The sequence below is a fragment of the Phymastichus coffea genome, unplaced genomic scaffold (assembly GCF_024137745.1).
Source record: "Phymastichus coffea isolate CEN01 unplaced genomic scaffold, Cenicafe_Pcof_1.1 PCOF00072, whole genome shotgun sequence".
In the NCBI taxonomy this organism is placed as follows: Eukaryota; Metazoa; Arthropoda; class Insecta; order Hymenoptera; family Eulophidae; genus Phymastichus; species Phymastichus coffea.
The window spans coordinates 1,178,488-1,204,497 of NW_026706883.1; the positions used below are offsets into that span (position 1 = coordinate 1,178,488).

The 26,010-nt window shown below is 40.1% G+C and overlaps 4 protein-coding genes across 4 annotated transcripts; 1 reads left to right on the forward strand and 3 right to left on the reverse strand.

Annotated features, from left to right (window-relative positions):
* The first annotated feature begins 989 nt into the window (after positions 1–989).
* Positions 990–3,158, forward strand: LOC131668021 (protein D1-like). The gene is made up of 4 exons (XM_058941830.1): positions 990–1,108; positions 1,421–1,577; positions 1,658–1,778; positions 1,887–3,158. The coding sequence occupies exons 2-4, from the start codon at positions 1,494–1,496 to the stop codon at positions 2,237–2,239; spliced, it is 558 nt and encodes a 185-aa protein (XP_058797813.1). The 5' UTR covers positions 990–1,108; positions 1,421–1,493; the 3' UTR covers positions 2,240–3,158.
* LOC131668024 (homeodomain-only protein-like) lies at positions 2,661–6,537 on the reverse strand. The gene is made up of 3 exons (XM_058941833.1): positions 6,398–6,537; positions 3,702–3,877; positions 2,661–3,419 (listed from the first exon to the last, which is right to left on the reverse strand). The coding sequence occupies exons 2-3, from the start codon at positions 3,873–3,875 to the stop codon at positions 3,336–3,338; spliced, it is 258 nt and encodes an 85-aa protein (XP_058797816.1). The 5' UTR covers positions 3,876–3,877; positions 6,398–6,537; the 3' UTR covers positions 2,661–3,335.
* Positions 6,538–7,918: 1,381 nt separating this feature from the next.
* Positions 7,919–18,001, reverse strand: LOC131667981 (cilia- and flagella-associated protein 61-like). The gene is given in 21 exon segments (XM_058941767.1): positions 7,919–8,687; positions 8,772–8,849; positions 9,327–9,493; positions 9,985–10,141; positions 10,556–10,725; positions 11,696–11,921; positions 12,068–12,441; positions 12,559–12,654; positions 12,705–12,841; positions 12,903–13,097; positions 13,166–13,535; positions 13,594–13,778; positions 13,970–14,220; positions 14,749–14,915; positions 15,542–15,621; positions 15,828–15,878; positions 16,121–16,378; positions 16,712–16,838; positions 17,316–17,479; positions 17,588–17,722; positions 17,808–18,001. Coding segments are annotated over 21 exon segments (4,236 nt in total). The 3' UTR covers positions 7,919–8,033.
* Positions 18,002–22,426: 4,425 nt separating this feature from the next.
* Positions 22,427–23,674, reverse strand: LOC131668020 (uncharacterized). Its single transcript, XM_058941829.1, has one exon. The coding sequence runs from the start codon at positions 23,105–23,107 to the stop codon at positions 22,538–22,540; it is 570 nt and encodes a 189-aa protein (XP_058797812.1). The 5' UTR covers positions 23,108–23,674; the 3' UTR covers positions 22,427–22,537.
* Positions 23,675–26,010: the final 2,336 nt, after the last annotated feature.

Consider the following 26,010-nt stretch of genomic DNA (forward strand, 5'->3'; position numbering starts at 1 on the left):
TTAAAATTAATTAAATGTTAAGCGAATAATAAATATAATTAGTTATACCAAAGAAGTACACAATACTTTTGTACGAACACCATTAAATTATTCAAAACCTCGTCTGAAAACTTTTGTTTACGGATTTCTTTATCAGCAATTTAATTAACTGTAATAATAATTTGATGAATTTTTTTAAACTTCTTTTTGATATTAAAGTGCATTGCCTAAGATATGTCGATAAAAAAGTTATTGTGAAAAAGTTGAAATAAATAATATAATGAAGATTAATTAATTGTTAAGTAAATAGATAATAAATATAGTTGATTGTATCTAAAAAATATACAACACTTCGGTGTACAGACCATTGATGCATAAGAAATAAGGCCTGAAATTTTTTTAGATGTGTTTTTGAATATTTTTTGTTGAAGATATTGCTTAGCCTTTGCATTATCAGAAACTACAATACATTGCCGCCGTGTATTTAAAAAAATCTTATCAAAATCTAGATAATATGTAAAAAATCTCCGCAATATCCCATTGTGTACCGTCATAACTGTACGCATGCCGAGGCGATGTTAATCGTATTATGAAAAAAGTTTGATTTTGTTATCTTTATTACTTTTAGAAATACCAGTGTCGTCAAGCGCGCTCCGTACGCCCTTCTCTTGTCGATGTTCAGTAAAATTCAGTTTCTTTCTTGAATCAAATCAAAATTATTAAAAGCAAAATAAACAAATTGTAAAGTACTCCACATATACACAAAATAATTCAATGCTTTAAAACGCTTACCATACGTCCATATTAATTGGTAAATTCATTTTCAATATTGTATTAATATTCGCCAATTTCTCAATAATTTTAAATATCATAAGGTATGTCACCGATTTTATCCGATTTTTAGATATTTAACTACATAGATACTAATCAGTACAGTAAGTTGGGTTTTCTTTTTTACATAAATAGAACCCTCAGTTGCTACGTTAACTACGTACGTAACTTCTTTGTAGTTGGAGTAATTGGCATTGGTGGCGTTGTATTCACAAAACATATGATCGAAATCGAACATCAAACAATCATTATCACAAAATCCTGATCACATTATATTTTTCGTTCCCGTCACAAAAAAGTAAGTAAAAATAAATTTTATGAATTTAATTTTCCTTTAGAATCTGAAAAATTAAAATATAAACTTTGCAAATTTTGTTTGTATTGATTAATTAGTATAATTTCAATAAAATATTTACGACATTTGTATACAATACTACGTCATTATTCATGAATTTTATCATTTTCATATTATATCAGGTGGTTGTGAGAAGCATCATGGGTAGACTAAAAATATGAATTAACCTAAATTTTTGTATCCAAAACATTATTCAAATTCAGAAGAATACTTATGTTAATTTAATATGTAATCATAGAAAAATATTATTTTCAGTCTTCGAGGAAGTGATTTTGTTGATGAAAAATAATCAACAGTATTTTGTTGTTTTAAATAATTTTTAATTGAAATGGCAAACGATGCATTATCAAAATTTCAATCAGAGAAGATAGTGCCGACTCTGATATCAACAGCTCCTCGGAGTTTTCTTCCTGTGAATATATTGCAAATTTTGAATTATATGTAAATATTGAGTTTCAATTCATTCTATCAAAAGACTAATGTGCATTTTAGGTGGAGTACAACGGAATACAAATTGAATTTGGACAAGAATTAACGCCAACGCTGGTGAAAGATATACCAAAAGTTACTTGGAACGTGGGCGATTCCGAATATTATACACTTTGCATGGCTGGTATAAGATCAATATAATAAATATAATAAAATAGATGATCACACATTTAATCTCATACCTATGATAATATTAATTATGTTAATATCTTTCTTTACTTTTATTTTACAGATCCCGACGCAAGACTAAGCCTCGATGTGCCACCATTCCAAGTTCTCCATTGGCTAGTAACAAACATTCCTGGAAATGACATTGATAAAGGTGATATTTTGGCAGAATATCGAGGCTCGGGACCGCCCAAAGGCACAGGTCTCCATCGTTATGTGTTTCTGCTCTTCAAACAGCCGGAAAAACTTCAATTCGATGAGAAGTTTATTAGCAAAACCACACGAACTGGCCGTGTTAATTATTCTGTTCAAAATTTTGTCGATAAATACAAGCTCGGTATACCTGTTGCTGGTAACATGTATCGAGCAGAGTATGACGATTATGTACCGACACTCTACGCTACATATACCGATTAGTTCTGTGTACCGAAGCAAGCAACTTCATGATATTTTATTTCGCGTTATAGCTCTAAAAGGCTTTTTATCTCGATAACATTAATGAGTTTTTGTTATAATTTATAATGACATTATAAATATAAAATCCAATATCCCTCTTCCTTGTTCAGTAGAACGCAAAAAGTAACGGAAGGTTTATATTTTTACAGACAAATATGTGAAAAAATAAAATAAGTAATAATTGTTTATGGTAACAAAGTAATAATTGTTTATGGTAAAAAGGTTCATGGATATAATTTTTCATAAAAAAAATCTATTAACTAAATTCAACACTGAGTAGCGTTACACAAAAATAAAAATAAAATGAAGAGAAATAGCATTTTTATATCTTATACTGGGTATTCTTGGATGTTGTTGCTAATTGAAGATTAATAAAAAAAGATTTACTTTAAATTTTCATTAATTTAATGATCACATTTTTACAATACCATGTTTACATCAATAGACATCAAGATCTTTGAAACATGTTTTTATTTTTCGCGTCTATTTTGAAAAATCCATATACTTAATTATATTAACAATGAATTGAGACTTTGTTTATCCGTTTCTTTAATTTTATTCCACATTAACGACCAGAATTAATGGATTTGCATTAAATGACAGTATTCCTAGTGATTCTTAATGGTATGAAAAAGAAGTGATAAAAAACGGCATATACAAAAAATTGTACTTCGAATTACAGTGGTGGGTAGAACTATTTTTAAATGTTACAGTGGTAGTATACGTACAATATTAAGCTTCATTCTACGTGTATTAAACAATTTAAGAATCAACTGAATAATCCATTCAGCTAACAGGATTAATTACACAAATTTTTCTTCTGGATATTAACTGCGAAATTAACATATTTATAAAGAATAAGGTATTCGTAATCTATACACTAAATAACTTATGAACTAATGTTCTTTGTACCGTTTTCCTTCGTTTCGCTTTTGTATCGTTTGTCGCTACCATTAATTAATTTGATTTTTTTGTTTTGGTTTTTTATCGAAAGGAAAAGAAATACTGAGGTGCCTTATGGTTGAATTTAGCAGCGTCCATAATAGATTATTTGAACTTAGATAGGATAGGTTGGTCCGACCGCAAGACTACCTAATCCTTGCTCTTTCCTCTGCTGAGCCAATTTCAACGAATACCAGTCCTGTAAAGAGCAAATCATACGTGAAGTGAATTGATTTTTCTTACATCAAACAGTTCAATTGACTAATTTGAGAGTGAAATATATTTACGAAAAAAATATTTCTTATTCACTATTTTTAAAAGGTAAGAAAATTTTATATAAAATTTATTTTAATAATTATTTGAATATGATATTTTTAAATCTTATCGATCGATGTAAAAACAATATTTTAAAACCAAGACAACGACGAATTATATAAACCGGCATTTTTAACATTTTAAGTATAATTAAATTAAAACTTACTTGAACATCTTCCTCAGAGAGTCCGGTCTCGGCCGCCAGAAGAACAATATCACCTTTGTGCCATTTCGGCCATCTGCTGAATTGTTCCTCGAGTACGGCCTGCTGATTCGTCGTCAGCCGTATGACTTTGGTCTCGGTGGTAGAAGAATCTCCGGGCATCACTGATTTCATCATCTCTGCAAAAAACAATTTATATCACCACGATCAATGACATTCTTAAGCGATTATTTAAGCTCGTCGATTAGAATTTCATCGACTATGGATATTCAATTTGAATAATCGAATATACAATAAGATTGCGAATAAGTTTCATCGTTCGTTCGAAAGTTAAAAATACAATCGGATTTACTTAAATATAGGTGAATCATCGAGCTTTTCGTATTTCCATGAAAGATTGTCACGCAGGATTTTGACATGTGTCGCCCTTGCGTCATAAATCCCGCCAACCTCGCTCGAATTAGCATGCCGACCTAATATTCGCGCGTTATGAATGAAAGCGTCGGGGATGCGAAGAAAACACACACAGAAGTCTTGTGAAAATAAAAAAAGGAGGAGTATAGCGCGCGGCACGTATGAATTACGTGCGAGCTGCTTTCATTGCGCCTCGTAAACCGGCTAATCGTCGCATCCCGACAGTAAACTCCAGCGCTTAGCAGGTGCTTATTATACCCGTAACGATCCTGCGTTGTTTCGCCACTCAATTACCGCTGTTTAACGTGGTAGCTGCGAATGGCGCGAGAAGAAAGACATATATTCATGTTTCTTTTGATTCTGCACCCACTTGCGCGCAAGACATTCCATATTCCCGGAGAGTCTTGCATAATAATTACCGCATCCGCGTACATATGCATGTCCTTGGCTGAGCGTAGACTGTACTTGCAACAGTCGCGAGAATCTTACAGATCTTGCGACTATTCGATAAAAATGAACAGTTTTTTCATTACCGTTTTTTAATTATATATTTTATATCTATCTCGTTCTTTTTCTTTTTTGCTCGGTATATGGAAATCATTAATTAGATTCAATTTATTTATTCTTTCTTCAGAGTTAAATTTGTTTAATCAACGTGAAGTTGTGAAAATTTATGGATCTCATAGTAATATCATCACTTTATGTTCCCATGAATTTATTCATTTTGTTGATATGTCTAACGAAATTGTAAAATATGCTCTCTGTATAAATGTGATTACTGCACCAAATATAAATTTGCAGCATACATTTCAAGTGAACGTAAAAGTATAACGTAGTGATTAACATTAGTTTAATTATAAAGCCAATTCAATAAGGTATTGGTATAAAACTTTCATTAAGAAAATAATTATACATAAAGTCTAGCTCAGTCGTAAAGTCATCAACACTTGGATTATAATCAGCTTGCTATTTCCCGATTTTCCTCCAAATGTAATGCAAGCCCAAGGGACTCGTCATCCGCGAATAAATGAGCGATAGTATCCGGTAAGCGAGCTGACTTGTAGAAAGTATCAACGAAGAAATCAAAACAAAACTCCGTAAATAAAACGTTGGAAACTCGCCCTCGCGAGCGGTCGAGTGTACATTATTAGTCCGACATTGACCTAAACTTGAGGCACGAAGCATTTGGACACGAGTCAGGCAGAGGCGAAAGCCGATGAACTTTTTGGAATGCCAATTTCACCGTCGAGCTTACAACGTGAAAGTCACAGCAACTTCGTTGAATCGCGACGTCTCGCATCTAACGCCACCGAGCGATTTTTCACGATTTGACGACGACAATTTTTCAACGGGACACGACTGGTCTTTGCGAATATCATTTTGCACTCGACAATCGCCAGATGTATTTTCGGGCGATGCCGATTGGGAAATGCCTCCCACGCGCGGCCGGCAAAGATTTCTCGCAGGCGCGCGCGTGCTTCTGATAGCGCCACAGATTATATGCGTTTCAATACGTAACGAGCGTTCGTTGAAGAGAATCGCTGAATAATTTTACGTGGATCGTACAATTTTTAAGAATGTCATGACGTTCGGCTCTTGAAAGTTTACGACTGAATACAATACAAAAATTAAAAAACAGCAGTGGACGACCTTCGTTTTCGTTCTAACTATACATAAACACGAAAACAATAGATTTCTCACTGGTCATCAGCGAGAAACGAAAATTTTCAAAACGAGTAGATCCTATTTTCGTACGATGTACAATAACTTTGCTAAAATATACTAAAACATAAACAAGTGAGTTGTCTCAAAAAGAACTTTACTCTGCACAAAAACCAAGATATAAATTGCACGCAAGTTCGGCAAATGGAAAACTCGTATATATAGTTCGACACCGATGCGTTGTACTGTGAGAAAATTTAATCAGGGTAATTTTCCTGTCGTGGTAAAAGAAAACTCTTCGAGTAATTATGTTAATATGGAAATCTGTTAAAAGAAGGTTTTCGTGGCCAAAGATTTTTTTTCTGAATCTAATTATTCTATTTACCACGCGTAATCTATGAAATCCACGATAATGTGAACATCGATGCGCCTGACGCTGCAAATATCGAGTAGTGAAATATTTGATGCAATAAAATATTCGAGAATGTTTCATTTCCTAGCGCAATTTTCAAGCACCAAACGAAAGTTTAATATTCGCTCGGAAAATCGTCGATGCACAGATTACTCGTTGTCGATGTGAAAGTAAGAAAAGCAAATAAAAGAGCCTTAACATAAACACTCACTGAATAGCCGACAAAAAGGCAAAAGAAAACAAGAGATTGTCAACTGCGACACGGTGCGGTGTTCCTTATGCGGTCGCGCACGTGGTACTGGCCGAGTCGCGCGCGGGAGATCGGAATACGAAAACTCCCACTCCCACTATTACTTATCTTGCGGATGCTCTCTCGTCGTCGACGGAGAGGAAAAGTCTGCCTTGGCGCTCGCTCGCGCTCGTAAACTTGACCTACAAGATCGAATCTGCGCGCGCGAACCACGCCGGCGCGGGAGCAGGCCTCGATTTCTCTCGAACGGACCCATTGTCATCCCGGATTTCATCCTCGGTTCCTTTTGTTTCGTTGCGCGCTAATCAGCTTATATTATTCCAGTCTCCCGTCACTTCCGAGCGAACTAGACGATATGGCCTTTGTAATTCTTTTCCTTCGTGGAAAATGCTGATGCTGCGATGCCGAAAGGAAAGTTCTGCGGATGTTCTTAATTTTGATGCCGATAGCAGTGTCTGTTTCACTTCAACTCGCCAGTCGCTTGAGCTCTTAATTTACAATTGAGTCGTGAGCAGATGAGAAATTACCTTAATTAAATATTTACTTTTTGATTTCCAATGATCTATGGTGTGCATTTTCCACAAAAGTTTTGGCCAGAAACTTTCTTCTGTCTGAGCGTACATCGCAAGATTTACGACATAATAGCACCGACATAATAGCCCAACAGTTGCGCGACAGACGGTTCTTGCAGCCTACCATAAGTAACTCATTTGCCGTGTCGCGTTGGGCCATCGAGACGTCTTTGGAGAAAACCCACGTCCGCGCAATAACCATCAGTGAACGTTGTCTCCTAATCTAGTTTCCCTTTTCTCGTGATTTTGCAAGGGACAAGCCCGGAAGTTTCCGACTGTCTTGGAAAATCGCGAGTCTCGACCGGGCCCGCGACAAGCACACAGCTGAGCCTCCTGCCAGCCATGCAGTTTTGTTTTTCGAGGTTCGATACAGATACTCTGTGATGTAACTCACTGTATCTAGACTAAATTTTTTCCTTCAAATAAATTTCAAGTGAACTTCCATAATAAACAATTATAAAGTTATCCTTCATCCGCGCTCCACGGACCAACAGAACGTTGGTGACTAGGAACTTGTATAACTGAATCGTAAACGGTTTTTATGGTCGCGCAAAGTGGAAAATCGACTCGATGAAAAGTTAAGTACCTCGGTATTGCCTCTATGGTAATTGCAATAGTTATAACGATAAAAAACAATCTGCATCTTGGTCATTTCAATAATGAGAAATTAAAAATAATTTTTGCAAGAGATGTTTGCTTTACAAACAATGAAGCAGGAAATTCACAAATAGTCGTATTATTTTTGTAAAGGAAATCCATCAGCTCCAGCCAGGACTTGAATGACAATACAATAGCTGTCATATCGAGTGAAGCTTCGAATGAAATCCTCATTGAAAGTAACTTTTACTTCTTATTTTTTTTAGAAATCGTCAATGAATCGCACACTGTACCACTATAAAGTGAAACTCGCACGTATCGAAAAATCAGTTGTACGGCGCTTTATTATCTCTGAAATGAACAGTCGCAGGATAAATGACACATTAACTTAGCACGATCCCCGTCGCTGTCGTTGCGGCAAATGGCACTCACTGCAGCCTGGAGCTTTCTAATACGGCGCCGTTGTCCCCGATCAACGTGCTACAACTGCAGCTCGGGGATGACTGGCAAATACCAATATAACCATCGTCGCAATCGCTCAACAAGGGTCTATCGGCTATGTCCCGTAGAATCTGACGACGCTTTTCCGGCGTCGAATACATCGGTAGCTCATGCTCGTGACGCTCCAGATACTCCATCAATCTTTCTCTCACTTGCTTCTCGTAAACGCGCTCCTCTTCGTCCTTTCCTATCTGGCTCGACAGAATTGCCTCGCGATCTTTTTCCGTCATCTGTCGTATTTGTAACGTTTAGAGCGAGTTTGCCTTTCGACGACCATTATGTCGGCGAAAAAGCGAAGACTCACTTTCTTGTAACCGGTGTTTTTTAGCACGTTCATTACTTCGTGGAATAAGTTTTCTCTGGGCTCGTCCTACATGCATTGTGTTAGCGAGATTATCCGTAGTGTTTTTTTTTCTTTTTGTTTTGTTATGATGCGAAAAAAGGGGAAATTTTACTTCGTTCGAAATTGCATCGTCATCAGAAAGTTTTCTTTTCAGGCAGTACTCGTCAAAATCGTCGGCGAATAAAGCTGTTGTCCACGGTTCGCGGAAGTACGCATAAAAGTCTGGAATCTCGGCATCCTAAAATAGCGGAAACAACGTCGCTCGTGAAATTTCGAGTTATAATTGTGTAATTGTAACAGCGAGACAAGCGGAAAAACTTACCAAAAAGCGAGTTTTCAAGTCGTTCAACAAAGCCTCGTGTTTACCGTAAAGTGCGATCATGTTTTGTACGCTATAATCCTGAAGAGTTTTATAAGAGTTGTGCGTAACTTTTTTTTCGAAAAAAAATGACGTGCTCGGCAATTTTGGCTTGTTTCAAACATTAGTATGTATCCGAAATAACAAACAATCGTATTTAAAAAAATTAATTTAACTTTAGTTTTCGACTATTTCATTTATAATCATCCAATTACTTGGTCATTTTAGTTAAGTACCTGAGGTAGACGGTTAAATTTCCCATGAAAATGAATCCTTAACATTTGGATTAAATTCTTACTGAACAACGCGTACAAGAAAAATAAAAATTAATAATACACTGAATTCCTTCGAATCTCTAAGAAGAAAGACAAGGTATATCTGTTTCATAACACCTGCAAAGTATGCAGGACGGGGTATATGTACAAGAAAAAGCTATTATTCCCTGGTAGGCATTCCTTCGTTTTTTTTCATGATTTTTCAGCGCGACGTAAAATGGGAAGAGCGAAGCAGTGCTCATACCGTTTTGCTGAAACAAGTTACGCACTCGAGCGTACGGAACTGGTTTAAACGAAGTCGAAAGTATCCGGTATCAGCTATGCAAGATCCCGTGGTGAACACGTCATTCCGAGATTGCTGCTGCTGCTGCGTATAGACATGTTAATGCAATGCGTGGATTATATTCGTGTCTTGTCTTATTTCATTATTGTTATTCTTATTAATGTCTGTACTTATTGGAGAGTTCCTCCTTGCCATTTACGTACTAGTTGGATTACTTATTTTTTTTTAGTTAATAAAAAGAATGACGTTTTTTTCGATATTCCGCGAATTCAGCATTTTTCTCTACTAGCTGTTTATTGTAAATTAAAAAAAGAAAAAAAAACAATTACAATATCTTCACAACGGTTTACGATATATGCTAATGTCGAGCAAATAATGGGATCATATTTTTCTTCTTACAAGATTTCTATATTTTGCAAAATAAAATGTGCAATTGCATGTAAAGGCTCGATGTCAATTTAGAAATTGAATCAGTTGCTCGTTACAAGGCAGAAGTCAAACCATTAAATTTCCATTATCCGTTCGATGAACGAATCATTGACGAGAGCGAACAATTGCTATAATCAGAAAGAAAGAAATCAATTTATCGCTGACATTACTTGATCATTAAAGCGAGCGCAGCCTGGTTTTCGAACGTGCAAATATCTGTAACCGCCGGGCAGAAGACACGAAACGATAATTGGCGCTGAGAATTCCGGAAGCTCCCGAGCGCTGAACTTTTCACTTGGCGCATCATCACTGTCACCCAGTATCATGCTCACGAACTTCTCAGCCAGCTGTCAATTAACGATAAATGGTTATTCAGCGCGAAATTTTTATCAAAAATTGCAAATTCATAGAATTTCGCAATTTTGTAAGTGTATTATCAAATGCTTGGGTTAGATTTATTACAGTCGCGGTATCTGGATGTAACTTTATTTGAATTGGGTGAGTCTGCAAAGTGAAAGGCTCGTTATTAAACAATGATTACCCTCATATCTAGACTGAGCGCTACTTTTGAGAAGCTTCGTGAGCTATCTGTACGTACCATCTACCGTTTGTAACGATCAATACATTATTCATTTGATTATAGCATCTTTTTTAACGAACACGAACAAACATTCAAATCCATCTAAAGAGATATCCACTGCTGTGAGCATTAACATTACGAAAGCGACTAATAACTTTAAGATGAAAAGATAGAAAGAGACCTTCTCACCAACTTGCAGACTGTTGAAGTACTTGTGCTCGTGGTCGTCAGCTCGCAATCTCCTCGAGTACTTGGTTATCGTGCCGGCGGCGAAGACTCGTCGGTCGTTCGTCTTGAATTCCGCATCGATGACGAGACGACCGTCAAATACCAGACCCGCGCGCGAAATTGCTAAATTCATTTATCGCGGCTTTCATTTATTATCGTATAGATACAGCCTTGCACTCTGATTGAAACAGGTCAGTTTCGCGGATAACCTTGTTTGATTCAGATAAAATGAATTACGCACGAGGACTTACACGAGAAATTACAAAAAAATTAAGAAATTGCTCTCGCGGAGAAAGTTTTACGCATTGATACGAGGTCGGAAGAAATTCACTATGGAAAATCAGTACATCGTATCTCCAACGTTACGCATTTTCGTGACTTTACTTTGGAAACAATACATGCAACTGAAATAAAGTAATGGCATACTCCTTTCCTCTCTGCATGTTCAATCGAACGCGCGGCGATTCGAGAGTCGCTTCATATTCTACAGTTGTACGCAACTTAAGTGTGGTAATGCGTCGAAGCTATTTTTGAAATACTCCTGTTATACGATTAAAGGTAAGCTAACATTGTTCTAATTGTCCTGTATACAGCGATGTGGTTCTCTCGAAATGTTTTTAACGCGACGTTTCGTCAGTCGTGCCGTACGATGGTATAATTCGAACAGAGAAGTGTCAATTAAAGTCGGCGCTACCGTGACGAAGATAATCCTGGCGTGTCGCAGCGGAGTAATACCGCAACGCGACACCTTCGCTGCAGTTGCAAAGTAATACTGTCATTCATACACGCGCGTTATCTCGTAATCTTAAAGAGAGAGAGAGAGAGAGAAAGAACGCGCAAACCTATAATATATCCGTTACCTCTTGGAATCTCGTGCACACACATACTTTACGAACTTATTGTGCTGGATTAAGCTTATTTCCCACGCGATAAATAGTCGACTTTGAGCCGACTCGCGCGCGCAATGATAACAACAACTCACCTGCAACGGAGAGAAAAAGAAAAGACAAGAGGATAAGCCATAAAACTGGCTGTCGGGAGGCACGTTAACGAGCGTTAAATTAGCTTTTAATCCGCGGCGTCGCATAATCACCGAGGAAGGTCTTGAGGCAGGGCGATTTGACGTGGAAGCCGAGCAGCGCGTCGCAGGTAACGAGTAGCTTCGTGGGACCTACCGCGTCGCCGTCTTTGTCGTTTTCCAGCGGTTGCAGCTCCACGCTTTCGATCCGCGACGACCAGAACTTCCAGTCCGTGAGGCTGTAGCCCGAGTACAGCTTCACACCCTCAGCTGAGATTATCTCGCGCAGCTGATCCCTTATCTACCAACGTGCGGACGATTATTTTTTTTTTTTCTTTCTTTCTTTTTTGTTTGTTTGCCAAGCTACTTGGGAAATATCGTTGTTGCAGTTTCACAATGGTTGGTGTGTGCGATCTGTGTATTTTAAAATTAACGACAAGGTCGGACTTTTATAGAGCGTGAAATCGCCACAACGAATTTACCTCGGAGAACGCAAACTCGCTCGTAAAAATTTTCACGACGCAAAGCTGAATGCTTATATAGGAAACATGCGTCGGATCTCGCAATTCTCTCATTGAAAAACGTATTGCAGATCGGCAATTGAAAATTCATTGACGCAATGATGTAACGGAATTTGAGAATGAATAGCCTGGCTTGAGATAAATCGATGAGTCTCACTTTGCGATCGCCGATGAAAATATCATCGCTGGCGAGAAGCCGCGGTTCAATTAACGTAATCCACGTTCCTTTGAGGCCCAGCTCGAGAAAAGCCGCTAATGCGCAGTAACACTCAATATTACATCCGTAGAAGACAATTGATTCTGCGAATGAATTGAGAACGCTTGTGACGCTGCTTTTTTCACATCGCTCATTTACAATCCGAGAGTTTTTGTGGTTGCATGAAATGGAGAATCAAAGAATTAAAATTACAAACTAACTTTCTTCTTCGAAGTTTTTAGTTAGCCTCTTAATTTCTTTCAAGCACTTGAGTGCATTCACGTCGTCGTTGATGGAAAAGTAATTTGACGGAACCTCTTGGGTACTACGAAAAAAATTGTCTATTGAACGACATCCACCATAGAACGGAGCGATGCTTACCCGTCGCTGTCAGGATTCGACTTTTCAGTAAAGTCAGGCCTTTGAAACAATAAACCGCAAGTAAGAATGAGATAATCGTAACTCAAAGTTCCCAAATGCTCGATGTAAACTTGTTGCTCTTTTCTGGGGAAAATTGGCGTCGATACAGCATTGCGCCTGAATAAAGCAATTTTTTTCGAGATACCTGTTAATTTCAACGACAGTTCCCTTCACAACATTGTAATTGATTCTTTGTGCAGTTAAACTCATATAAGTATGACAATAGCGTCCTCGGAATGGTATCATTGCTTTGATCGAATGATCACTTGAATTCTCATACGGCAGACCATTGGTGGATATCAAAGTGATGTCAGTAAACTGAAGATCTCTGTACTTGTATCTGCGAGAAAACGTACGTTTCGACACATTAAAACGCTTCAAATGATTTACCATGGTGAAAGCTATTACCCGGAAGCGAGCGCCTCGATGAAAGCGAGCCCGCAATCAGAGGCGCCAACGACGACGACTTTGGTGTTGACGATCTGTTTGGTGATCGTTATTAATCTTGGGCTCGCAACGTACAGCGAGAACAATTCCGCGAACGGCGAATCTTCGTCGCGCGCTCTGTCGAGGCATCGTTGAAATTGAGGCCAATTTCGTATTCTCGGCTTGACCGTCTGCATCGCGCACAAGCACGAGGGAGGCGCATCGTCCGTCTGTTGAAATTCGACGAGAGCACAATTATAACAGCCGCGACTTTTCAAGGCTCGCCCGTGCCGCTGACTCGTTAGCGGATAAATACGTGACCAGAGCCCGGCTGCAATCACGATCCCCGTGTCTACAAGTAATCAAGTATTTTCTCGCACCAACCCCGATCGATCGATAGAGCATAGCACTGGCAGTCTCGAGGCGCATCATCTCCCCGACGAAGAATCCCGCGCTCGCTTGGAAAATCGGCGCGAGGACGAAGCTCAACAGCCTCAGCGCGTCGACTTGCCGCGGCTTGCTGCCGTCGACGAGGAGGAGATCGTCCAGGCGATAGTAGTTGCTCAGCCGATCGACTTCTCTCGCTTCCTCGCCGCTGAAATAGCCACGGCGCAAGACGCGTGAAATTAAGCGATAAATCGCTCCTCTCTCTCTCTCTTTCTCTCTCTCTCTCTCTCTCTCTCTCCGTTTCAACGAAACGCCTAGCGCGTTTCTAGAACAATTGCATTACGCGCGCCTCCCGCGATTCAATGTTTTTCATCGTATCCTCATTTCAGTTGTAATTACCGTACGATCGCTAAGCCGGCGATTACGCCGTCGCAAGTGAAGACGTAGCATCGGCGCGAATCCGAGTCGTTTAACGCCTCGTTAAAGTCGCCCCAAATATTTTCGGAGCGGTGGTCCAGCAGACGACAAACCGCATCGCGATCTTCGTTGCGCGCCTCCCGTACTCCCGTAAGAGAGTTGTGGAGTATCGAGGCACGATGCACCACGTACAATACCATTGGGAAGTCTTTGTCTGCTTTGAGTGGTACTCGCTGGAAATTGTTTCTTTCTTTTTTTCATTCATTCACTTTCATTTACGTGCTCCGATCGACTGTCGAAACAGTAATAATAATGAAATGTGCTTTCTTACAGATGGTTGATCGACAAATTTAATTAGAATTCTGCAAGGCAATGACCTTATACTGTATCTAGACGCATAATTTACGTATGGAATATATCACTGGATAAGATAGCGCAATCTCATGTTTCTTTCTTTGAAAACATTTCGTTAGGAAATCGCGCGATGAATGTATTTGTTTACCAATAGACTTGAAAATTAATTATTGAAAGAAACATTATTTCTCGTGTCTGTCTGTAGCTTTAGTAGCCGAAAGCTATATTAAGAATTCCAAACAAATTAGCCATATATCACGAAGAGTGCCTGTATTGCGCGCATCGCGCTAACATCTCCGGCGCACGACCGTCAAATTAAAAAAAAAAATAAAAGAAAAGGAAGAAGAGGAAAAAATAAATCCGGCTCTCGTGGTATCTGCAGATGTGAAACACGTGGCGAGTAGTACCGTGAAGTGATCGAGGAAGGGGAAATGCTGTCTGTCGGTGGGCATCAAGGCGAGACAGTAACGTAACCGAGGGAAACACTCGAAAGCAGCGGCTAGGAGGTTGCGACTACTTGCCAGCAGCAAAGGCTCGTCCCACCGGAAACCCAGCAGCTCCAGCGCGAACGCGTCTATAATAAACGCAAAATATCATCGTCATCGTCGTCGCTCTCAAGCTCTCTGTGCTCTCTCGTGTGTGCCTCTTTTTGAAAAGGTGCGCCGGCCTAATTGCAACTTCCGCGAACTGCTCTGCCGAGTTTTCGCGCCGCGCCGATACGACGAACGAAACGTTTCTACGTGGGCTATATCCAATTGGATATTTTTGTTTTATCTAGCGCGGAATTCCGCGTAAAGTCTTTATTGTTTAACAGCGCGTATAAATTTATATATCGACGTGCCTGCGTGTCTACGCGGGATACGCACGCACGCACGCACGCACGCTCACACACACATACACACACACACACACACACACACACACACACACATTGGAGGCCTTTATTTGAATTCTCGTATTACGCGCTATATTGCCCTTCCCACTTGTAGCAGATTGTGTTTTACTTGTATAATGGCAACGCAGCTGGGCTCACGCGTGGAACTAGTTTGTCGCTACACATTAGATGATGGAAGTCGTAATCGTTAGTTCCGTAATACATATCCTAAAGGTATTTTTATCTCAAATAGTTTTATTTTCTTACGTCCACCTATAGCAAAAGTAAACTATCTGCGTTCCGTATTATGTAAATTTATTTTTTACCTCCACGGGCGCTCAAAATTGACGAATGTTCGTCTTCGGCGTCGAACTCGTCATCCGAATACACATTTGAAAATTCGATGCTTGAAAGAAAAAAAAGAGTTTCGATGATTCAACTTCTGAATAATAATGCATTGCGCAATGAGTTATCCGATCAAGTTACCCTGGTTTATTCGCATATATAACTCTCCTCGTTTCGCTATCCATACTGGAACATCTAATTAGCACTCGTTGAAAATTTACTCAGTACATGTATCTTAATTGTCAAATATGGCGAATTATGTTTTACTTGTGCACTTGAAACGTGTAATCTTCATATTCTTCCTCTGAATCATCTAAACTGTAAAACATTAAATACATTCCTTCTTTAGTGATGGTATCGCGCAGATCCTATCCATGCGCACTTCAATTAACATTGCTAAAGTGAATCACAGCAGAAGTATTCAGTTTACCACTAAGATTACTATTGAAGTACGAAAATAGAGAGAACGCCAAGTGATCGTAGTACTCTGACTCGCAACGGAAAATTTTCCCAAGACTAAAGTTAAAATGAGCGCTTTCACCGTGGCGAGAAAAGTTCACCTGGGGGCAAATTTCACCGTCCGCCTCCTTAGCCCATCGAAGGCGGTGAGCTCGAACCTGTCGTTAAGTAACTCCAGATCGATCCTCTCGTTGAGACACGCAACGCTGGCAACGCGATTATCCGTATCGCCGACGATGATTTGACGCCAAGGATCCGGATGACGTGACAATTCGCTGACGTAGAAGTCACCGTAAAACTCGCGCAGAAGTGACGTGTCTTTGTCGAGCATCTGAACAACGTCGTCGTTGTCTTCTTCGCTAATGACGGATGAGTTAGAAGCTTTTTCAGGGCCGAGTTTTCATACAAACGATGCAGTGTCTTTATTGCACCTCGTCGTCAATCGGTCTGGCTTTTGCATTCGCCTTTCATCAGGCAACAATTACAGTTGCACCCGCGACTTTTCGTTTGGCAAAAGTCACGAGAGCGCGCAAGTTGAATTAATACGAAACCTTGAAAAGCCTATTAATAATTAATTCATCGAGGTGCATATCAATTAAAAATCGAGTATACGAATCGACAGCGCGGAATGAAGAAATGCCAGCACATCTATATCAATATAGGAATGTGAAAAATTATTTCGGGATGCTTACACCGCCAGACGGAATTTCATCTGCGGCACGAATTGACGCCGATCGCCGACGTAAAGCACTTGAGCAGTAACCTCGTCGGATTCATTTTTGGGCGCCACTCGTGTCATTACTTCGTGAATGGCATGAGCTGCAAAAAGGCATGCAAAATACGAATGCCAATTAAGCCTGGTATGCGATGATTCTCCTTAGATTACGCTTTAAACAGATGCTGGCAGTTTCTGTGATCGTTGAGAAAAGCTGCTGCCATGTTAAGAGTTTTATTATAGACGCAAGGTTCAATAAGGAAACTGATTTGAGCGTTTCATTTGATTTCCAAATTCCTTTTGAATATTCGCTAAAATTAAAAAGTTGAAAGTTGTACTTTTGATTTTAAGTTCTTTGTTATAACGAATTATGATTTCCGCGAATTCTCTTAATTTTATTAGGCCATAAAGATTCGTTTTCATTTGCAAACAAATGACAAGGATAATAAAACGAAGACCATCACTCTTTCTTTCTTTCAAGAGATACTAAATCGGAGCATTAAACCATTCTGTTGGAGTTAAGAAATGTCAAGCAGCAGTCGCATGAATCAGTCAACGAGTAATTAGTATAAATCAAAAACCTGGCTGGATAGTCGGCGGCAGCACAAGAACAACGTAATCGCAGCGCGCAACCACGTAGAAAGTCGTCGTCAGCAAATCAACGAGCAAATCCCGTTCGTAGCGCGTCTCGTCCCAGACGACCATATGAATGAACAGAGTATTCGCTGCCGACGCATCTTTCACGCTTCAAGGAAAACAACCAACAATCTATCGTTAACGATCACTTAATTGTTTAGCCACGAGAATAAAAAAAAAAGAAAAGGAGAGGCACTGCGACCAGAGGGCTTCGTACTCGTAAAGATTGTCTATCCAAGTAGGCCAAGCTGACGGCGAGACCGCGGGAACATTCGGATAATTGCAGAGAAATATTGCCGAGACGATTTCGTCGAGTTTGTTTTCTTGGACGAGCGGTAAACACGACTTCTCGCTGAAAACATGATTTGTTTACGCAAACTCACTTCTCTTCCGTATATAGTTTACATTCAGCTGATTACTTGGTGGGATGAACTCACTAGAGAGTAGCTGGACTTTCGGCCTCCGGAAATAGATTCAACGTTCGGTGTCTCACCAGATTGCCTATTTTTCGTAGATCCCTAGGTTCGGCACATCGACAAGCAGTTATTTTTGGCGACTTTTCACTGGCGTCGCTGCAACTGCTTTTCATTGAAATTTCGGTGCCGAGGCTGAGCTTGGCGAGGCCGGACATTATTACACATACGTATACTCGGAACGGTTAAGGTTAGAGACCGAGACGAGAGACTAGACGGAGTCGTCGCGGATTTTAGGGAAAAGCCGACGATCGCGCGGCGGCTTTCTAAATTAAACATCGTCCCGCTCGACCAGCCAGAATTGACGCTCAAGCCAGTGAAGGTGGAATTGGGAAAGCGTGTTATTCGTAACGTTCGATGATGGATTTGATCGAGTGTCATGCAAAACAAAATGTTTTCCATATTTTCACGTCGTAAGATTGAATCTCATTTTTTATCTCTTCAATGTAAACATTACAAATAATGTGATTCTACTACGTTTCGATGCGATCATCAAAATATCAAACGCTATTTCAATGCTGTCAGCTCTTGTGCGGATCAAATCGTGAGCGAATCAAAGAAAACAGTGCGTATATTTATATTTCGCGACACGACTGCAGTAAAATATTTACAATTTTTTCGTGAAAACTTTCGTTCATAAACGTTTTTGTTATTCACTTCCAACCGAATGAACTTTGCGTGTATTCCTCGTTTCAGTCTTTGCAGCACTTTTTAAATAATTTTTCTTATGCCGAATATTTTTTTTCTATATTCGTATACTCGATATTATCTAAATAATATACATATTAATAAAAAATAACGATTCGATCGGAAATCTACCTACGTGATAAATAAAAATCCTAAAATAATCGTTTATATTTTCTAACGTTGAGCACAAAGGTATAATAAAATTATTTACTAATGGCAGTAAATGAGAATTTTGAAATTGCGTATGCTACCAAAAACTTTGACGTTACTGGCAGTGAAGAGTATCGAGAGAGACATCAACAAAATGTACACGCCAGCAGAATTCGCAATCAATCGTAATTAAGTTATATAGGTGTAGTAAAAGTTGAGTAAGCTACAGGTTTCAACATTCAATGTTTAAAGAGTTTCTTAAGCGATCTAAAATATATATCTTCGCTTGAAAAACTAAATTTTTAAATGGCATTTATTTAGATATTATCAAGAAAGAAAACCTTTTACAGAATACTTCGATAACAGATAGCAAGGAATTGATATCGTTTATAGCTTTAATGAAAAGAATAGCGATTATAATCGAAGCAATCTAATTGACCTTGTATAGGTAAAAAAAACTAGAAAACTTTAATACCAAGCGAAGGTCGGATTTACGTCGACACACGTTTTGACAGCTGACGTGTTTCGGAGTATAAGACAGGCAGCTGACAATACAAGTTTTGAAAAATGTTTAGTATTATTATAGGCAGCATCAAAGCTTCGATTATGCGGAGTGCGAATTGTACAAAACAATAATAACTTCATGGATAACAGTCTATAGTACTAAATACATCTTTAGTGTGTTTATTGTGAACAAGACTCTGAATGAACAAATAGTATATTGAAAAATATTAGCTGATATTAACCAGCTTCGCAAGTCGTTGGTATTGATAGTATAGCAAGCACAGAACAAAGTAAACTCATTAACAATGATAACTCTACGAGTGACGAACTCTCAACAACCATAGTTCCCAACAACTAAAAAAAATCGCAAAGCCGGACACGTTAACCAAATATTGATTTTCACACTACACGAGCTGGAGATCGGCGAACGCTCGTAAATCAGCTGACACACGTGGAATCGCGCATGCACACGTTATACAGCAATATGTAATTAATACATCGCGTTGGTGAATTATAGTTGGCTAAAGCAGTGCGACACTATCTTCGTTTCGTCCACGAAAAGAAAGAGCTATAAAGGCGAGACGATGGCGAGCTGCGGAGAGCGGGCGATAAATCAGCGCGTCGCACGATTAGAAGTTTCTCTCTCTCACTTTCGGTCGCGAGGCGCCCGTCTATTTATCATCGGTTCTCGGTATACGCCGTACTTAAGCATTACGTGGTACGATGCTTGCAATTACGGTGTTTTCTCTGCGCGCGAGTGGCGCTTTGTTCCACGGCAGCGTGTAAGCTGTGACAGGGTATATCGACACTTTCTGTTTGCGGACGACACCAAATTTTTTTTTTCCTCTATCTTCCAATGACTGCCGCCTGTTCGCTCGTGGCGAAAAGTGAAACTTGCGTAACGGTACATGCACTCGCGCGTGTGTGTACCTCTCTCTAGTATATATGGAAGCATAGGCTTTTTTCGGTTTTACGGAGTTTCTTGTTTGAACAAAGGACGGTTACGCTGTCTTCCATGAAACCGATGCCTTATATGATAACTAACACACTGCTGCTACTGCTACCTACCCCGCGCGCGCGAGCTACATTATCGTTGAGATACGTGCAGTTGGATTTTCCGAGAAAACCATTGTCGTTAAGTGTATTTTGCAGTAGAGCTTCTTAGCAGCATTAAAAATCAAACGATTGTGGCAGCAACGCAACTTTCACATTACAAAAAGTTGAAATTGAAATTTTTATTAGCCTCGTTTTCAACGGATTCTCGCTCGTGAATTTTCAATTAAAAAAGACATTTTGAAAATACCTCAAAGTACATAGCGATCCGTTATGATAGTTCACCTTAGCGGCAAACAAGAGTATATATGACAGAGGCGTGCACGTGTGCATGTTTACACGCGTCTATAAAAGGGGATGGACTTAATCGAGCGTCACATCCGCATTGACGCCTGACGTAAGAGGCGAAGAGAAGCGTTAAAAGCTTTGACGATCTTTTTGGCCGGATATCAAGGGCGCCAACGCGCCTGTCTGTACGCATACGCGCACGCGAGAAAGTCGCTAGCTCGGAAAATGCACCGAGACTTGCGTACGACTTGTCAAAATATCAGTTTGCTAATTATAACGTCGTCGCTACATTGGACGCGCTGTACGCGTGCGGCTGCTCGTCAACGTCATTTTATCTCGAGCGACGACCTCGCGCGCGCGATAATAGACGAGAAGTCGCGTCGCGGGACTTTTCGCGGGAGCGAGAAAAAGCCTACACGGCGTATACTCGTCAGCGTTGAGAAACAAGTCAATTACACATTCACCTGTCGAACGCAAGCGCGCGCACTGTCTACTCGCGCGCTCCAATTATTACAGCTAGGTCGCGAGAGCGCAAAGCCTCTTTCGTACAAAGCGCCGCGATACCGAGGGCCATTTATATTTTACTTCGTGCTCTGCTGTACGCGACGAAAGAAAAGTACACGAGCAACAACAAAAGTACAACGACCCCAGCCACGACGAAAGAGAACAATCTAATCCATTATCTCTAATTAATAGAAACATAATTCGTATTAAAAAAGGAAGAAAAAAAAACGAGAACGGGCAATAATATCTTTGATCGCACGCTCGAGCAAACACAACGAGACTGTGGTAATTAGCGAAGCCGACAATGGACGCAATCGTCGAGTAGTCCAACCGCGGCCTTGACGAAGGTGTTGAGAGCGCGAGCGCGTGGGAAAAAGGCGCGGGCACCGTTGCAGTAGGCAACTGCAAAACTCGTATATATATATATATATATACACGTAGGTGAAGCACTATGAGCAATCGATTCGAGTCTTTTTGCCACTTTGATTTCCTTCTTTTTCGACGGCTCTGAGCGTCTTAACGGGCATTTTTCTTCTCGACATCGTGAGAATGACTAAGGCTAATTGAGTTAGCTTTACTTCGATTGGGTTTTTGCGATACCTTCGTTTTTCTTTTTCTTTGGTGAGTGTCTGATTAGTTGGGGTTGCGAACAATTGCGTCATCGCTAAAGAACAATGTTGCTCGCGAAGAAAAAATATATTTGTAGTAGGAAATCGAAAGTACTATTGCTTTGCTAAAAGTGGCACGTCAAGGTCGTCTCTTAAGTACCCTTCCAACGTGGCGCGCACTTTACTTGATAGAGTTCAGTAGAAAAGGGTTGGGCTCGCCAGTCGGACAATAGTCGTTCCCATTATCTCAGCACACTCTTACATTATCAAGATCGGCAACCCCTATCACTTTCTTTTGAATATCCTCAAGATAACAAGCTTTGCATGGTCGATGTACCAAGATATCAAGATCTACAAAGTCACAAACATATAAATATCTCACCCCAGACATCGCTGTACGACGGTCTTAGCGGCCAAGGTAGAGCAGGTTTCTCAACCCTCACGACGACAACTCTTTCCCTCGGCGGTGGTGGCGGCGGTGGTTTCTCGATCTCGATAAACACGACGCGCTTTTTCGGCGGCGGTGCTGGTTTCTCAACCTCGACGAATACGACTCTTTCTCTTGGAGGTAATGGTGGTGGTGGTGGTATGTAAATGGGTACTTCACGCTCGACGGTGACCGAACGATGACGGTAGTGGTACTCGTAGTTCGAGGACAACATCACGACGCTGGTATTGTATCAAGGTAAGGCTTTCTATCATCTCTCTCGAGTGCAGGGATTTTTCGTATGGGTGTGCTATGCATTTTGCGTATAGAGAATGGGTGTGGCGATGACGAGGGTGCTGGTTTAATTTTTCACGGGATATTAAAATTGTTTGACTATTAAACTAACAAAATAATCACAGCCTTAAAACTACACACAAAAAATAAACTAGAAAAAAACAAAAAGAAAAGAAAAGTTAAGCGGGACGAGGTCTGCGCCTCTTGAGGGCATGATGCGTGATGAGGAGACTTGGCCTCGTGAGCAAAGTAACATCGATGGGCGGTGGCGGCGCGAGAGCTTTTGCCAATCTAGTCGCGGGTATTTCCAGAATGGTTCGCGGTAAAACGTAAGGTGGCGAATAGTATTTGGGCATGGGTGGTGAAGGTTTCCAGTTGCCACACCGCCGGGAAATCGGGCACGGACAGGTTTTTTCAAAGGACAGAGGTGGGCAACGCGAGAGAGTTGGCGATTTTGGGTTCGGCATGACGTGTCTGAGATGCTCGGTGGGACGCATCCTGACGGGACCTGGTTCTCGTGATACCGTGGCTAGTTTCAATGCTAATTTTAATTCGCGAGGTTCGCGCGTCAAGGCGATGTAGGACACGGGATAACGCGGCCGAGCGGCTGCTAGGAGAAGGGAGCGCGTGTGAGCTGGTGACATGGGCAATGCACGCGGACGCATTGGACGAGGTGGTGGTGAACTGATAAGGGCCAACTGCACTGGGGACACTGGAGGCAAAGGGGGGTAGAGTGTTGAGCGAACCATGATCGGTGTGTTTGTATTGTATTAGATTGCAAAGGCTGAAAAGCAAGAAGCGATTATGTTGGGTGCGATTTTGAAAGCTTTTATTTTAACTTTGAACAGTTGGTTTTTATTGCATTTTATGCTTTTATGAAAGGGATAGTTAACTGCATGTTAAGCGTGTGTTATGGCATAGATTAGTGCGTCTTATATTGGAAGATTTGCATTTAAAAATATCTGATGTAGGTGTGGCGCTCGTGTGCATATCAAAACGCTACTTGAATATAGATTAATTAATATTTGAAGTCCTTTCCATTTTTTATATGATACAAATAAAATAATTTAATTTAGAAATACTAATGACCAAATTATTTCGATGGTTATAAAATAAATCGCATTGAAAAGTAAAAATGGTGTATTGATGCGCCAAAAAGTGAAAGATGTGCAGTGTATTGCGAACTTGTAGATGCACTAAAGCACTGCTTAATGTAAAAAAGCAACAGCCCAAATAGCAAGCTTTCAAAATCCCAACCGCAGCGAAGCACAAAATCCTCTAGCCGCGCTCAATGATAAACAAGTGATTCACTTCAAATCGAACCTTACACTTGTGACAATGACAGCCAAAAAGCAAAAGAGAAGGATTTGACACGCGACGCGTTTGAAAGGCGAAGCCTCACTGATCGAAGGGAGTAGATCGAGAGCGGTACCTTGATACTTGTCGAACGCAGCTCGGGACAATCGGGAATTACGAATCGATAGGACGCGCGGTTGGCGCGTTACTGCGAGGCTGCGAGAGGTGGATACGAAACAAGTTGCGCGCCTTTTCTGGCAGGCCGCGTGCGAGCCGCCCGACCGAACTTCCGCGATGGCCCGCTTCCAATTAGACTGATTAAATGCATGCGGATGGGGACTCGTACGCTTCTGCACGCCTGCGCCACATACACGGGCGCGGGCGCACGCTTGCGTAACTCATTATGATTCCTCGTTCCTTTTTAACGATCGATGGAACCGATATCGATGACGACGGTCAGGTTCAAGGTGACCCAATTGGAAGTGCGCGCGTTCCATTTGATATATCGGCAGACAGTGGGCGGAAAATGTGCTGTCGGTCGATCTTGAGGAGCGATTATATACGTTTTTTCAACGCTCCGTGCGCAAAGTGCGTCTATCCCGCATGCCACGCACGACAAGAATCTACTTTCCCGTACTTGTGTCGTAATATACTATATTATTAACAATTTGAGGGCAACTAAGTGATAGGCTCCCCCGATCAGTAGTTCTTTTAATAGATTTCAGTGGAATCGCGAGCGTAACTTTTACGTAGGTATTGAAATATGTGGCGATATATATTTGTTCAAACCATAGATATAATTCATTTTTCCCAGACATTATCCTCGTTCGATATTTTGTTCATGGCATACGACCAAATAGTATAATTTAAGTGGAATATTACACAATTTCCCTGCGACATTTCACGATTTACAATGCATTAATATAGAAAAGATTCATAAAATTGACACCAACAGCTCGACGTAAGTGTTCGTCTGTTATTTTAATTTTTAATTAGAATTTTTTCACATGAATGAATTATATCTCACATGTTCTTAATGTTCATTTAACAATTAATTTAAATCTGAATTTTCATATTCTATAATGTTTGAAATATATCAAGTAGAAATATTTGCATGTTTTTTCCAATTTGAGCAGATGATGTACAATCGTTAAATAATAATTAATTGTAGTTGCTAAATCATAATTTCATAATTCAAGGAATCTATTAACATATAGTTGTACTATTAGAATTGAATAGTAAGATATCGAGGAAGGCGTGACCCACATATGGATCATATTTTTTATTTATCATTTTGTCCATTTTATAAACAAGTTAATGGTAATTTCAATAAATCGCCATTTCAAACTTAAATAAACGCAGTGCATTTTCACTTACAAAATTGTTATCTGTACATTGAATAAATGCCTCAGAGCGTTGAAAATAATTGCGGTTTACTTTGGATAAAACGATCAAAACGTTTTTATATATTTCCCTTCAGCCGGCACGTGTTAGTGCAATTATCCACAATAATGAAAAGAATACTCCGAGTTTCAAGTGCAAGGTGACGATCGATCGACCCAGCTGCAATTAACGGAGCGCTTAATTCGCCCGATCTATTATCGCGTGCGCGCTTCCACGAAAGGAAAAGGGACAAGGGATTTCGACCGCCACAACAATCGAGCCGTACAGCAGAGCAATTGGCAAGGTTCCTTAATTGTCGCACTGCCAGCTACTTGTCACCTTGGCAATCCATCATTCTGAAAAGCCGTTTCAAAATTAACTCACGCGCCTTCATTTTGTTTTCTCATCGTGCGCGAGATCTCGACATTTATGATTAATCGCGATGGAAGGGACGCTTCGCCAAAACTGAAATTCGCCGTTAGAGAGGGCGTGATGTTTTAACAGAATCTCAAGCAGGCAGACGTACTATGGATTTGACGCGAAATAGAGGTATTTTATGTGCTTTCACATTTAAATTGATGGAGTCATTTTGCGATGAACTACGCGCTACCGTTCAATTGAATTCAATTTGACCACTCGGATTTTGTTATGACTTATATTACTGTGCAATGTTGACGCGAATCTCGATTACTAATTCCTGACGCGATGCCAAAAGCGACGACGCTTACATCTTTCGCACTCTGTTTAATTCGCAGCAGGCCCACATTAACTTTCTACCTTCAAGATCTATGTAACCCGCGAGTTTATTTTCGTCGAGCTTCATTGTTTTTCTAGCTTGTCATTTTCTCACGCAGTGTTGTGACTAATTATGAGCAAACATAAGCGTGCCAATGTGCAAGCTATTGATGAATCAAAGCGTGACTCATTCAAAGGATATTACAAAACTGTAAAGTCTGATTCTTAAGAACCAATT